At 30.1% G+C, this 16,348-nt stretch overlaps 2 protein-coding genes across 2 annotated transcripts; one reads left to right on the plus strand and one right to left on the minus strand.

Moving 5' to 3' along the window:
- Positions 1–2,902: 2,902 nt before the first annotated feature.
- LOC126851865 (uncharacterized) lies at positions 2,903–3,449 on the minus strand. The gene is made up of 2 exons (XM_050596205.1): positions 3,200–3,449; positions 2,903–3,153 (listed from the first exon to the last, which is right to left on the minus strand). The coding sequence occupies exons 1-2, from the start codon at positions 3,447–3,449 to the stop codon at positions 2,903–2,905; spliced, it is 501 nt and encodes a 166-aa protein (XP_050452162.1).
- A 785-nt stretch (positions 3,450–4,234) lies between these two features.
- On the plus strand, positions 4,235–10,086 carry LOC126851866 (uncharacterized). Its single transcript, XM_050596206.1, has 8 exons — positions 4,235–4,517; positions 5,338–5,804; positions 5,918–5,935; positions 6,026–6,172; positions 6,319–6,407; positions 8,872–9,273; positions 9,457–9,657; positions 9,751–10,086. The coding sequence occupies exons 2-7, from the start codon at positions 5,338–5,340 to the stop codon at positions 9,654–9,656; spliced, it is 1,323 nt and encodes a 440-aa protein (XP_050452163.1). The 5' UTR covers positions 4,235–4,517; the 3' UTR covers position 9,657; positions 9,751–10,086.
- The last annotated feature ends 6,262 nt before the right edge of the window (positions 10,087–16,348 follow it).

The raw sequence follows: 16,348 nt of genomic DNA on the forward strand, positions 1-16,348 counted from the left end.
ATTTGCAAGAATTGTGACGGAAAGATCTCAGGTTGCTCCGGGGAGCAGAACAACTTGGCGGGCTGCCGAAGGAGTTCAGTTGGACATTGAGTATGGGGATATGATGCCCATCTTTCGTTCCACTTGCCGCATTGCAAGTCTGGTTGGCAGCTTGGGACTCTAAGTACGGTCCCGTTTGCTGTCCCTTGTCAGGCTCATCTTTGCGTGTATCGGGTGTAGGATACGGCATTGTTTTATTTACAGACGTTGATGCAGGAATTTCCTGGGCCGACGAAGTCAGGGGGACCGACACACTCCTGGACCCCTCCGAGTCCCAGTCCCTTACGATCTTCTCTACATCAATCTTATTTCTTTCCTTCTTTTCATCCAGCTCCTTCATTAGCTCCTCCATCCTTTCTTCCATCATGCCTTCTCTCTCTTGCACGTCTTCCTTCTTTTTTGCTCCTTCATCATCCTGATTCTTGCGCATTAATTTGAATTTTGGTTTTGTTTTGTTTTCAGTTTCTTCCATTTTGTTCCCACGAGTGTGGTCGGAAATCCTGTCCATCCAGGCAGAGCCGCCATACCTGAACAAGCCTAAATATCCTGGGGTTTCGGCAGGTTCCCCAGGGGCACCGTTCGAGACTGAGCATTTTAACCTCGCCCCAGCCATGCAGCCATCACCACGGTTGCGCACAGCTTAACTTGCGAGGAGTGCATTTGATTCGAGGGGCACTACCCTCTAGGCATACTTTATGGCGCCTCCCCACACCAGGCCTTACCGGCATGATTAAATCTGCCGGCATCGCCCTGGGGGATCATAAGCAGCCTCTCCGTATGCCAGGGAGTTACCCACCCCAAAACCCCGGAAAAACCCACCCAACCCTTAAACGGCCTTGATAACGGGGTTGGCTCCCCGGCCGTTGACAGACCAAGTCTGCCTCACGGGACGGCCTCCGGTTTGTTAACGGGGTGAACTCCCCGGCCCCCGTGGTGGCGCGAACACCACCACTATCGGCAAGGACGTGCCGGGTTTGTAGTCAGGGTTGTCCTTCCCCTAGACCAGTGGTAGATCACAACTACCTCCGGGCTGGTCACTCCGGATTTTTTAACGAGGTTTGATCTCCTCGAGTGCATCTATTTCAAAGGGCACTACCTTCTAGGTATGCATTAGCCAGCTGTTACTCCCTGGACTACCCCGGCATAGTTAAACCTATAACCTAACCTAACCTAATCTAACCTAACCTAACCTAACTTAACCTAACCTAACGCTCGTTGATCTGTTATTAGTGAACCATATGTTTTTTTTTTTTGAACGTCTTGGAACTTTGTCCTCTGATGAAATTCTCTGATAGCAAGATGACTTGGCGATAATACATGGCTTTGGTCGGTTTATTTGAAGCATAAATGTAAGTTTATTAGCATAATAATGTATGTATAGTTCATATAATATTTTATATTAGTTACGATCAATTGACTTTTCTCTAATATAAGTATTAAAATCAATAATATAATCTATAATCAACTTTTTTCATTTAAATCTTTGAAAATATTTGTAATATTTGTAACATTTTAAGTGCATTTTACTTTAGGATATAATGTATATCTACAATATTAAATAATAATCATAATTGAACAAGATATCCTATAAATTATATTATTATTAGTTAGAAGCGGTAATTCTTTATTTTATTTTAGTTTTTGTTTTATTATATTATCTCTTATCTATTTGTTTATTATTATCTACTATCTATTTGTCTTTTCTCCACGAATTTACATTGGCACCAACTTTGCCAAGATGAAAGTGTGACATAATCTTCTCTTTTATAAACATTTACTTAAACTTGACAACGAAGAAGAAAATAAAATGTGTTCATAATGATAATAAATAAATGTTAATAATCTTAATTTTGATAAAGACATATTAAAACAAAACACACTTGAGTTCGAAAATATTGAAAAATACTTCTTATTGCTTCTCATTATGAGAGCAGCGACAACACATCGATATCGAATTTTAAAGAGGCATTCTATAACATTTTGCAAGAACTTCGTCCAGATGAATACGAAAAATCTCATTACTCAGAATGGAACATTTATATATTTGAAGAGCTGAAGATAACATACTAATATCATAAAAATCCTCAACTTGTGAAAATCTTTTAACTGCTAAACGATAGGAATTATTGTTCACGATAATATTGAAAATGATACAAATAGATCCATCATGTAAAATGCAACAGTTGTCACGTGTGTCTATACTTAGTCATATTCCATTAAATTGAATTTTGCGATATTCATGACAATTATCATTATTACACAATGAGATTACGTGAATATATGAATCTACATTATGATGATTGTTTGTTCCGTGAATGTCTATCTTTGTCATTCTATTATAGATTTGCTGAAGAGGTAAATCTGGCTTCCGACAATATTTCCTGAAGATTAACATATTGCTTTCATATAGAAAGGCAGAAAATGAATCTAAAGTACCAAAACGTCTCACATCATCAGTAAGATAAAGAAGACCATGTACATTATAAGAATTAAAAGGCCATATAAATTTGGATTTCGAAGAACAAATTTTTGCAATGCAAGTTCTGCAAAATTTAAATATCGCCTCGATAATGAGTTAGATATCAAAATTTTTATTGCAACATGCAAGAAGAGAAAATATTTATAAAATCGGTCGTCCAGTATACCAAACATTACAATTGGTCCTGTATAAAGCAAAAACTAACTAAATTCTGTTGCTTTAAATTTAGAAACCATATTGAGCGATCTAGGACGTCTCGCAAATTCTGATGGACAATATTTTTTAAGAACATTTAGTCTAAAACAGAGATAGATTTTCCAGATAATTTTGAAAGACGTGAGTATTTTGCATGTACCCACACACATAAAAGTTTTTTTGTTATGCTCAAGCATGCAAGATGCATGTACTCAAAAGGAATTTGGAAATCAGACCTATTGGTAACATTGATAATGGACTATTCCCTTTATGATGATCTTCGTCCAAACATCTACTATATTCCTCATCGGTTCTAAGAGAATGATTTTTACCATTGAAGACATAACGACCTTTGGAACGTATACCTAAAACTTTACACTTGGAACAGGGATAACAGGATACATGATGATTTAAAATAAATGCTCGAGCTGGTGCATCAGCTACAAAACATTTCAATCGTATCTTTATTGCCATAAAAATTAATACCTCCTTTAGACATGATTTTCTGGATATTTGCAATAAATTTTTGAAGAAAAATATTTGGATCAAATGGTTTTTGTGCACCTTTATAAATTCCTACTATTATTGGCCTTGTATGTTGCACATTTACAATTTTACATTGAATAGGCCAGATCTGAATCCTGCCTGATTTATCTAAACCGCATCCATCTATGTTAAAGTCTAATTCCAATTGATTAACATTAGACGTACTAAACAAATTTTTAATTATCTCCATTTCGAGATCAAAATGGACATATTTTCCTGGTTTTACATCAAATGTAATGACACGTGCACGTGGTGTATCTAAAAGAATTCTAACATCTTTCGGTAAATTGTTAAAACAAGAATGTGTATGAAAAAGATTCAATATACTATTGCCTTGCGTATGAGTTAATATTTAGCACGTAAATTTTTCTTAAACTCTTTCATAATTTTATCCCGTTGTTGTTTGCACAAACTAAATAATGATTTTCGTGAGATAGAACGTTTACAATTATAAAATTCCATTTTACTTTCCTTGATAATGTTCTGTTGTAAATAAAGAAGTCACGTTTCCTTATTTTTGTTAGAATTTTTCGTTTATCCACTGCACTCACATTAACGTACAATACACAATGGTTCAACTCAGAATAATAATGACTGACTGTGACCCGCGCAGTGTTAAGTTAGACTGTCCACTTTTTGCACATGCGTTGAATGAAGTATCAATGAAGTAGTTACTTGAAAGAAATGAGATCCTATACGACCTCCGTTTAATAATTCTTAAAGTTTATTTAAAATAATATTTTGGTAATACAATTACAAACGTAAATAAAAAAAAATTATATTCAAATTAATTAATTAATTTATTTACATTAGCCTTTTAATTTGTTTTAACGAAATTCTGCCAAAATTGAAATGCCCATCATATATATACGTGATTATATATAAACGTCATCGTTATGTTACGCACGGACAATCAATCTTGAGCAACAGAAATTTTTAGCGCAAAAATAAAGTTTTTCGATAGGCTGAAACATATCAAAGCTTGTGATTGGTCATGTTTACCAAAGGTAGTTTGTACGAATTGCAGGCTACGTTACTTCAACGAGGACCCGGTTCACATGCACACAATCAGAGAACTCCGTACATGTACTGCGCAGAGCGCTCTGCCGGAACCTCATTTTCACATCATATACCGCAACCATCGTTATTCTGAGTTTAATCGTCGCAAAAGCAAGTAGCAGTGAACTTATAGCAGTGGATAGACGAAAAATTTTTTCAAGGGAAATTAAGCAAACATTATTTGCAATAGGATATCAAGGCAAGTAAATATCAAATTCGAACTTTATCCTGCAAAACTCATTGTATAGTTTATTTGAAGTCTTGTGTCCACGATGTTAGAAATCGATCTAAGATCTTGGCCCGAAAAACGTGTAGTCAATAAGTTGCAGCTTTTATATAAAAACTGCAAATTGAATGGCTATGCATTTCTCGGTCTGCAAATTTGAACCGTGTTCTAACATCGTGGACACAGAAGACTTAAAAGACGATGAAGTAAGATAACATATTTAATACTTTGTTACAATATCTTATCAGTCAAAATAAAAGTAGATGTAAATATAAATTTGTGGGGAAGAAATAAACAGATAGAGATAATGTAGCAGAAATTGAATTTATACGAGAAATAAAAGATCTAATTTTCTAAGACATCTAATACTCTGCGCACAAATAGAAAATATTAAAAAAAAGAATAAATATGTAATATTGGAAAATATAATATTTATTTCTTTCCCTAATATTTTCTTTTAATATTTAATATTTATTTCTATTTTTAGTTTTTTTTATGCGCAGGACCTTATTCCTATTCCTAAAATTTTCTCTATTATATGGAGAGCTATATTAAAATATAATATAAATATCGCAGTGTATATATTATGTTCTATAATAAAATGCATTAAAAATATTACAGATAATACAAATATTTTAAAATATTAGAATGAAAAAAATTGATTAAAGATTATATTTTTAAAGATTGAGTTTTAATACTTATATCAGAGAAAAGTCAAGCGATAGTGTAACTAAAATAAAATATATGAACTATACATACATTATTATGCTAATAAACATATGTTTTGCTTCAGATGAACCGACCAAAGCGTGCTATCGCCAAGCCATCTCGTTATCAGACGACTTCATCAGAAGATGAAGCTCCAAGACATCCAAGAAAGGCATGTGGTCCGACAGATGCGGACATCAACGAGGATATTAATGACTTACGAGGGATTTTAGAAGATAATCCTACAAATAACACACAAGAAAATGATAATACCTTTTTCAGAGTCACAAACTTATTCACAATTTTCAGAAATCCCTATAAACGCATCAACACACACATACAATCATCAACCAACATACACAACACTTCCCACCACTTCACACACTCAATATTTATACTAATAGTTATTAATTTTTTAAATTCATCTATTCCTACACATAAAGATAGAGTTTATAATAATATAACATATAATAATAATATAATATTGCTGAAACTCAGTTTCAGCAAAATGCGGAACAATCAAACTATGGGTCTATACGTTATCCAGATGAAGTGTTAACAAAAAAATGAGAATATATTTGTCATATATATTTATCATAGGAATATCATTAAATGTTAGTTAACTCATGTTCGCAGATCCATTAATTTGATCCAAAAATGCGTAGATGGTGTGGAGAATTAAAGTAAGTATATATGATATATATTTTGTAACAGTCCATAGATAATATATTAAATGTGCATTTTGCAATACTAATTTTGCATTTTATTTACAGGAGGATGAATACTTTACTTGAAAAAGTTTTGAAGTGCGTAAAGAATCATCGAAGTGTACCACGCAAGCCTGCAGTCCTCCCCATATCCTCATTGAGAGACATGGATGACTTCGAAAACATTGACGAAGTTATCATTACACCGATGTTGTAAGTGAAAAAGAAACTTAATAAACATAAGCGAACAATTACATAACATTAATTCCACACGGAACAACAAATTCTAATAGATGTTCAGTAGACATCCATCATAGAGATTCAAAACCTCTATTAGACGTCTATGTAATCTCTTATAGACATCTACTAGACATCCACAGTTCCGCATTTCTTCCTTCCATTCGATATCTATTAGACGTATTTATAGATGTCACATGGACGTTACATGGTATAATCATACATATTTCATGAAATTTTACTGAATAAATCCCTCACAACAAATCAACATTTCAATAAGAAGTTAGAATCACTTTAAATTGTAAGATGGTAACATTCCACGGAGAAACCTCTGCCATTATCCTCCCAGCAATATGAAAATTTTCATCATCTAAACTTATTCTATTATCATCCAAGAGATCTAGCGCATAACGTTGTATTAATATTCATATAATATGTCACAAATCTCCTAATATTATTTTTATTAAAGAACCCTTACAAAAAATATTGACAAAATTCGAAACACTATTGATTTTCAATCAATTAAGTTTTTTCACTAATGATTGAATAGTTCGAATTTTCTTTTCTTCAGTATATAGCTTTTCTTAAATATACATAAAGCTAAATAAAACTCTTTAAATCTCTTTAATAATGTATTTTTGGAAAAAAAAATATATATATATAGATGTACAATTATATATATATATATATATATATATATATATATATATATAGATGTACAATATATATATATATATATATATATATATATATATATATAATTGTACATCTTAAATAGAGAATAAAGAATAATTTTAATTTTATCAGATTTATCTCCCCAATTTTTAAGAAACGATCAGTCCAATATCTGAATTTCTTCTGGTAGGAATGTATCAAAAATTAGACTGATAGAAATAGTTACATTTTTAATTTTCTGCCAATTGCTCTTTGCAAGCTTTATATAATTTCATGACTGAATCCCAAATGCGAGATAGATGCATCGCGTATCACATAGCGGTAAACAAATGAACTAGTGATTGAATACTACATATTTTTTTGTAAAGTTTTTGAAATGTTACGCGTAGTAAGATTTCTCATGAAATATTAAATAAATGATATTTTTGAATCTATAAAAACATGCATCAATTATTAATATTAAACGATTTTTCATAGTTTTGTAATATTTTCAGCATACGCGAAAAGTGAAATGATTGCGCATAAGTTCGCTGAAATATTAAAATAAGATTCCATTAATTTTCCAACAATATTATAAAGATTTTATTGTAAAATAAGTGGTAAATATTAGTAATGTGATCATTAAAATGTGTAAGTTTGTAATCTCCCTATAATTTTATTGCAATGTTCAATGTTGTGAGGGACACATTCCTCAGATATAAATGTTCAAAAAAGTTAAAATCATCCGTAAAATCATCTACTTAAAAAAAATATATACAATAGATCTTATCAAAAAGATCTTTTCAAAAATACGCTAATAAAGAGCTCGTTTTGGATTTTTTGTGAGATGCCACATATATTAAAAAAAAAATTGAATTATTCAATTATTGGTGAAAGAACGATTGAAAATGGTGATTAATCGATTTTTGTCAATACAATATTTTTTTGTAAGAGTTTCTTAATAAAAATAATATTAGGAGTTTAGTGGCATGTTATATGAATATTAATATAACATTACGTGCAAGATTTCTATTAAGAATATATTAATGAAATAAGTTTGGACGAATATTTTCATGTCGTTGGGAGATTAATGATTTATTAATCTCCGTGGAATGTTATCATCTTATGTACAATTTAAAGTGATTGCATCAATCTTATAACTAATTACATAGATTTATTATAGATGTTTTTTCTACAAAAATTAAAAACTAAACTATCATTTATAAATTCGTTAAATTAATACTATTTTCTCTTCTTTGGGTGCGTACTAATTGTATCAAGAAATCTATTTTTGAAAATCAAAAATATATTAGTTGTTTTTAATATAATTATTTAGGCAATTGAATATATTTTATTTATCTATTTTTGTGCGTAAAAAAACAACTATAAAATATATTTTTAATTTTATAAAATATAAATCAATTATATAATTCAGAAAACTGCAATTTTAATCTATAAATTAAGAATTTTTTTAGTTGAATTTTCTTTGTTAAGTTGATGATATATATTATATGGATTTTGTAGTATATTTTGATATCAAAGAAATCTTTTATCTTAGTATAAAAATTTTGCTGATTATTAAAGTTTAGTAAAATTTTTTAATAAATTTGAATTGTCTATAAATTAATATATATATATATATATATATATATATATATATATATATATAATATTATTAAATTTTAAATATTTTCTCAAAACATTAGATGAGAATTTTAAATAACACTTAAATAAAAATTAAATTTTATTTTATTAGAAATATATGTGTTTAAATCTATCATACATCTATAACAAATGTCTAATGGATATCTATGATGGATTTATAGACATCTACCGTGGAAATAATATGAATTTCTATTAGAAATCTATACAATATCCACTGTGGAAATAGATGCCGCATAGAGCTATGGAGGCTATATGGACGTTCATGTTCCGTGTGGGATGTTATAATTCAAACATTCACACATGTGTTGTACGTATTTTGTTAAGTAGGAAATTATAACATTAATGTTATGTTATTATTTGCAGGTGTTTACTGACAAGATATAATTGCTACTTTAACATTTCTTCCTTTTTACTCTTTCCCCTCCCCTTCTGTCTCTCATTTTTATTTCTATGTTTCTTTGCTGTCTGTTCTCACATACATACATGCTCACTACACGCACGCACGCACGCACGCACACGCGTATTTTGCCACTTATTCAATAAACTTTTTATATATATGTTAACATTATTTTATCTGTATTTACTTTCTTTCTTTAGGAATTATTTTCATTATATAGGCGGTTTCAATTTAAAAAAAACAATCAATCTTTGTTTAAAGGAAGCTGTAAAGGATTCGTTAACATTATCATTTACATGGTGGGGCCGCGAAGGAGGACAAAAACAGTTATATAATGCAAGTGTAATAATAGCTCTTTATGGTAAAATCTTTTTCTTTTATTTATACCACTATTACTATTCTCATGTATTATTTTAATTAAAAAAAAAATATATATAAACACATATATATATATATAAACACACACACATATATATATATATATATATATATATATATATATATATATATATATATAAACATATACTGTTACGTTTTTTTTCAGAGGTTATGTGCAATAATCAACACTTTCCGAAGCCGACTAGGTCGGAATTCCAGGTCTATGCAAAGGAAGTTCTGCGGGGAGCAAAAGAAAGAGCCAGGAGCAAGCTACGTGGTCCACGTGCGCACGTGCGAAACCTCGGAATCATGATTTCTGGAGTGATGATCGAGAGCCAGAAGAAAATGATTAATAATGATAATTAATGTACGATAAGAAAATGATAATTATACACATGCTCATGCAAATATACAAACATACGCGTACATAATAATAATAAGTATTTGTATATAATGACAGCTTCAACTAGAGGAAAACATCCATCAGTAGAATTGCAACGGAGGATGACGGAAGACAACGGAGGACAACGAAGGATGACAAAGAACAACCAAGTACGACGGAGAACGACGAAGAATAAAGGACGGCGTCCGAGGACGATGGAAAACAGACGATGGAGAATGACGGAAATAAAAAATTAAATAAAAGGATATTACTTTTTTTTGTTTTGGTTTATATTTGTTAATTTTGTTTTTTTTTGTCTGTTTGGATCTATCGGAGAAGATTCAAGAAGATGCTAAGTGGACTTTTTACTTTGGTGGCCGGAAGACTTCTTTTTATTTTAATGAAAAAAAATTATTTTATATATTATACGTACATATTTTTTTATATATTATAAATTATTTATATATTATAACATTTATTTATTTAGAGTTTGTTATTAAAAATTATTTACAAGTTATTATTTATATAAGAATTATATTTTAAAATTGTATTTTATATTTATGTATTTAAAGAAATGTTATCTATAATGAAAAACATTGATTTTTATTAATAATTATTTAAAATCGTTTTTTTAAATAAAAATATTTAGATGTGACGTCACGATTTAAATACTTCCAAACAGCAGAGTCTGTTGTATTTCTGCTGCCAATCTGCCGGCAGGTTATGTCAGCAGACTCTGCTCGATTTCTACCGTCAATCTGCCGTCAAATTATGTTAGCAGATTCTGTTCGAATTTTTCCGCCAATTTGTCAACCGATTATATTAGCAGATTCTGCCGGTAAAACATTAGCTCAATGCAAACGCAGTTGATGTCAGTCTGTTAACAGATTTTGATTAAATCTGCTATCAGTTTGCCGACATACTGCTAACATTTTACTTACGGGGTACATATGTTGAAGTATGTAATTATTAAAAATATTAGAATAGATTTATATATATATATTTATATATCAATATATTTTATATGTTGAACAATGAAGAATTGTACCACTTTTTTGCACTTAAAAACTTACGATGCCATGATATATGTGAAATTTTAAGTGTGAAAGAATACGGTACAATTTTTCATTGTTTACGAATAACATACCATACGAAATATATCTATATACAAATATATAAATATATTTATTTTAATAATTTTATATTTCAATATATGTATATGCATGATGTGAAACTGTACATACATATAAACTTTCAAGTATAATTAGTGTGTAATATAATTATCATATTGATAAAAAACTATTTCTCTAAAATATGTGTTCATACATACACTCCAATATTATAAAGTTGATAAATTGGATAAGAATAAAATATTATAAGATTTCTCTTTTGTAATACAGATATATATTACAATATTCTATTATCTGGATATTATATGCCAAAGCATTGTCTTCGTTGATGCATTCACTAACTGATTAGTGATACAAATGTTTATTCAATCTTCTAACATATTAAACAGAATAGAATCATTATTGTTTTAACTGTCATTGCAATATAAACATAAAAGAGCATGGATACTTAACAGAAAGTATGTATATGTAACATAAGTTTATAATGCAAGAGTATGTATATGTAACATAAGTTTAATAATTTTCAAGTCATTAATCTTTTTTATTTACAGTGGGATTTTCACGTTAAAAGTAATTTTAGGTTTATGCATGCTGAGATAACTTTAGTGCAACTATAGTAAAAGTCACTGTTTTTAAATATTTTGTTGTCTGACTACTCATTCAACCTAAGGTTGAGGAAGACTGTACTGCCATGATGGCAATTAAACTGGTAAGATTGCTGTACGAAAGATATCTTATTGTCAGGTTGCTTATTTAATATTATATAATGTTTATTTTTATTTTAAGCCGGCAAAAATAATAAATCCGCACTAATTTGCAAATCAAGGATCCAGCTTGTGCTAAATGTCTGTAGGAAATTCATTTACATAGCACAAGCATCTTTAAGCGAGAGTTGAGTATTATAGTCTCTGCTAATAAAATCTTGTAATGGAATGATCAACGCTCATTTGCTAATTTGCAGTATCTATTGAAGCAATAATGACTTTGTATTGTAGATGTGTTATAAGATTGAGTAAACATTTGTATAGCTATTTAGTTAGTGAATACATCAGAGAAGAGTTCTTTAGCATACCAAAATATAACATGTTGTATATTATCTATATTATAAAAGAAAAATCTTATAATATTTTGTTCTTAACCGATTTATCATCTTTACGTTTACATTGAAATGTATATTAGTGAGGAAAAATACAGAAATGATTATTATTTTTGTATATTGTATTACAAATTATAAAAACAATATTCCTGATACGATTTTATATTAAAAATCATTTTAAATTTATTATAAAATGCTATAATATTAAACAGTAGTCTGCAGCATTTTTAAATGACAGATGGTTATCTGTCACTTAATCTGTTCTGTATCGTGTGGGAGAAAATCTTCTTACATCATGGAAGGAGTCATATTGCTTCTTATATCTTAGGTAAATTTTCAATTAGTCAAATAAAATGATTATTAAGGATGATGTGTATACATCATCCATATATGTAATACTATTACTATTGTGGCGTTGAGAACATTACGATGCAGACGTATATCAATCTCTCGCTTCCACAATTCGAATACTTGAAACAATGCGCATTTTGTTGAGCCAATAGTATTACATATATGGCCTTTACATATGCCAGCGCATGCGCATTGCGCAAAATACACGAATTGTGGGAGCAAGAGGTTGATATACGTCTGCACCGTAATATTTTCGCCAACATTGACGAGCAATATAGTAATATTACATATATGGTGTGTACAAACAAATCGTGCGCAAACTTGGCCTGACATTAACGTTAACCGCGTGCTTTAGCGTCAAAATATTTTTACTTTACATTTATCACTTATTTCATGTAATTGCTAATGATAAAAATGTTATTCAAAAAGCATTACGTTGTGATCTAAGGTATTGAAATTACATTTTATTTGTAACCATAATATATGTGCGATTATTAAGGCGTGTCAGCAAAAATAATCATCAATTTTTTTCTTCGCTATATCTTATAAAATATTATAAAATAATCAATACTTACTAAAACAATTATTTTATATATTGAAAAAGATCTTTCTTTTTTACAATATCTATTTCTTTCAAACAATTAATAATATATTTTTATGATAATAATATAATTTAATAAATTTAATATAAAATACATCATCAAAGTAGGTATGCTATTATTAAGAATGCATGAGTATTTATCTTTGCATATATATGTTAGAATTTTCCATTTTGTTCATTGCAAACATATATCCATTATGTATAAAAGTTATGTTGTATGTACGATAGTGTTTGTGCTATGGTCCTGATAAAATACGTTACATCAAAAGAATTATTAAAATACGATGTTACGGATCGTATATTAGAAGGAAATGTGGTCTCGATAAAATACGATAAAATACGATACATTCACATTGCTTTTATCTGGATTGTCCTGATAAAATACGGAACACGAAAAGTATTACAAAGACCGTCCAGCTAAGAGCCAATGGTCCCGCTAAAATACGTTTTAATCAAAAAATGGTCCAGCTAAACTACGCAACATAAACATATATATATATACTTTAAATATCTTTGCATGCATATAACTAATAAAATAATATATTATTATAAAAAAAAGTGGTGGACATATATTTCACATTGCACAACATAGTATTAGTTATACATATGCAAAGAAAGTGAAAGTATATATACGTAATATTTATTTTATTATTCTCAAAATGGATCTTATTGCAACAAAATTTTAATTGCTTTAATTTATTAATCCTTCTAAAAAACTCACAAAGATAAAAAAGATATGCCAAGTGCATAAAAAAATTCTAATTTGTACGCAAAAAATTACTAAAATTTTAATATTTATCACAAAAAATAATTTTTAAATTTTGCAGAAACAATATAAATTTTTATAAAAAAACAGTTATTTACAAAAAAATACAAATTTTTATAATAAAGAGTTATTACAAAAGGTAGTGAGATTCTTCTAAAAAAACTCATAAAGTTAAAAAAAAACACGCCAAGTACATAAAAATAATCCGATCTTGTACGAACAAAATTATTAACAAAAATTTTAATATTTGTCTCTAAAAAACATTTTTAAAAAAATTTTCCTTGAAAAATAATTTTCTCTTAAGAAATCAAAAATCAAAACTAAATATGAAATCAATAGTTAACTAGCCAAGTACATAGAAACAATTGGGAGCGTCCCGTTTGACCACATTAATATTGACTACGGTCCAGATTGACCACGGTTGCAATTGACCATTGTCCCGATTGTCCACAATCCCGATTGATCACGTTCCCGATTAACAAAGTTAATATTGACCACGTTAATATTGACCACAGTCCCGATTGACAACGTTGATATTGATCACGTTACAATTGACACGGTCCCGATTGACCAAGTTGATATTGACCACGTTATAATTGAACACAATTTCTCGTTCGGACACAGACCCGATCGGACACCGGCCCTATCGAAAACAGACGCTATTCCAAAGTACATGCATGAATAGGAAGCACGCGCGCGCGCGCGCACACGCACACACATACATGGGGTGAGCAAGGGGGGCCTTAGGCCCCCCTCCCGCATCTACCCAGCCGGTAGGCTGGTTGGACCTCGCTTTACAACTTACAAAGTACATGCTACAGTGTCCGAGCGAGCCTGTGACCGATCGAGTCTGTACTTGAGCGGGAAATTTTGTCGTGCCTGATCCGTAATGTGCGTAAATGGGACAATCACAATTTCAATGCGTGTCGTGTATGATGTATCGGGACTGTGGTCAATCAGGACCGTGATCAACATCAACGTGGTCATTCGGGACCGTGATCAATTGTGACGCGGTCAATCGGAACTGTGGTCAATTGTAACGTGGGCAATCGGGACCATGGTCAATTGTAATGTGGTCAATATCAACGTGGTCAATCTGGACCGTGGTCAGTTGGAATCATGGTCATTTGTGGCAGTCGTCAATCGGGATGGCGGTCAATCGGGACCGTGATCAATCGGGACGGTAGTCAATCACGACCGTGGTCAATTGTAACGTTGTCAATCGGGATCATAGTCAATCGGGATCCTAGTCAATCGGAACCGTGATCAATCGGGACCGTGATTAATTCGGATGGTGGTCAATCGGGATCATGTTTAATTGCAACGTGGTCAATATCAACGTGGCTATTCGCAACGTGGTCAATCGAGACCGTGGTCAATATTAATGTAGTCAAAATAGTGCCACTCGAAACAGTTCAGTTTGTAAAGAGTTATAATTTAAAATACTATTTGTCATAAAATCAGTCTTGCATTTAGAGAAATATTATAGATTTTCACTAAAAAATTAGAATGCATTTTATTTCTATCCAGAAATTATATTATTATATACCCTCCCTTCAAATAAATATTTTGTATAAAATATAAAATAGCACTATTATATTGCGGATTTTATTACATAAGGAAATCTTGAAAAAATTAGAATGCATTTTATTTCTATTAAAAAAGTACATTATTATATTCTCCTTCCTTTCAAATAAATATTTTGTATAATATATAAAGTAGCACTATTATGTTGCGGATTTTATTACAAATAAATGAATGGCAGTAAAAAAAACTACTTAATCTTTACTGCAATAACATTGATCATATTGATTACTAATTTTATATTTAAAAATGTCCTGTGCCGAATTGATCGACTTGTTGTAAAATTAATCATAAACTTTACCAGATAAGTCCGAAATGAAACGGATGAAGATTAAAGCGACATACAAATACTTGGCGTGTCCGATGTGAAATAAAAATTTGCAAGATTATTATTATCAATATTTTAATCAATATTATTATCAATATATCAATATAATATGTATTATTATATCATTATCAATACATTAATATGACATATAATTCAATGGGCACGCCAAGTAACTGTGTGTAAAAATTGATGATAGAATTTAAGAAGAAATTATAGTGACAACACAACATGGCGGAAGGTGTACAATGTGATGAAAGTATTTTCTTTTAATATAATACAAGAATATGTGCACATTTTTAAAATTTCATTTTTTTTAAGTTATTTATCATATTTTTTAAGTTTTAAGTTATATATATATATATATAATTAAATGCAATGCATGTGAGAAAGTATTTATAAATGAAGCGAAAAATCATAAATTCTTTTCTCATTGCATTTGTTGATTGTATCTGTTAATTATCACATTATGATTTATTTTATTTTAATTCAATATTGCGATCATAAGTACAATCATCAAGGGCAATGAGAAGACTATTTATGTCTTTTCACTTTATTCTATAAATAACTTTCTTTACATGCATTGCACTTAATTGAATCTGACTCTGCATATAATACCATAGCATTATGATTTATTTTAATTTAGCTTCGCGAATACAGATACAATCAAGTACATAGCATATGAGAAAATGCATTTAATTATATCTAACTCTGCATATAATATAGTAATATTGTAAAATAAGTCACAACGTTATTGTATTATACAGAAAGTCAACTAAAATCTTTTATTATTACAGATTGGAAACCAAGAGAAAGGCGAGCG

This window comes from Cataglyphis hispanica, chromosome 9, assembly GCF_021464435.1.
Source record: "Cataglyphis hispanica isolate Lineage 1 chromosome 9, ULB_Chis1_1.0, whole genome shotgun sequence".
NCBI lineage: Eukaryota > Metazoa > Arthropoda > Insecta > Hymenoptera > Formicidae > Cataglyphis > Cataglyphis hispanica.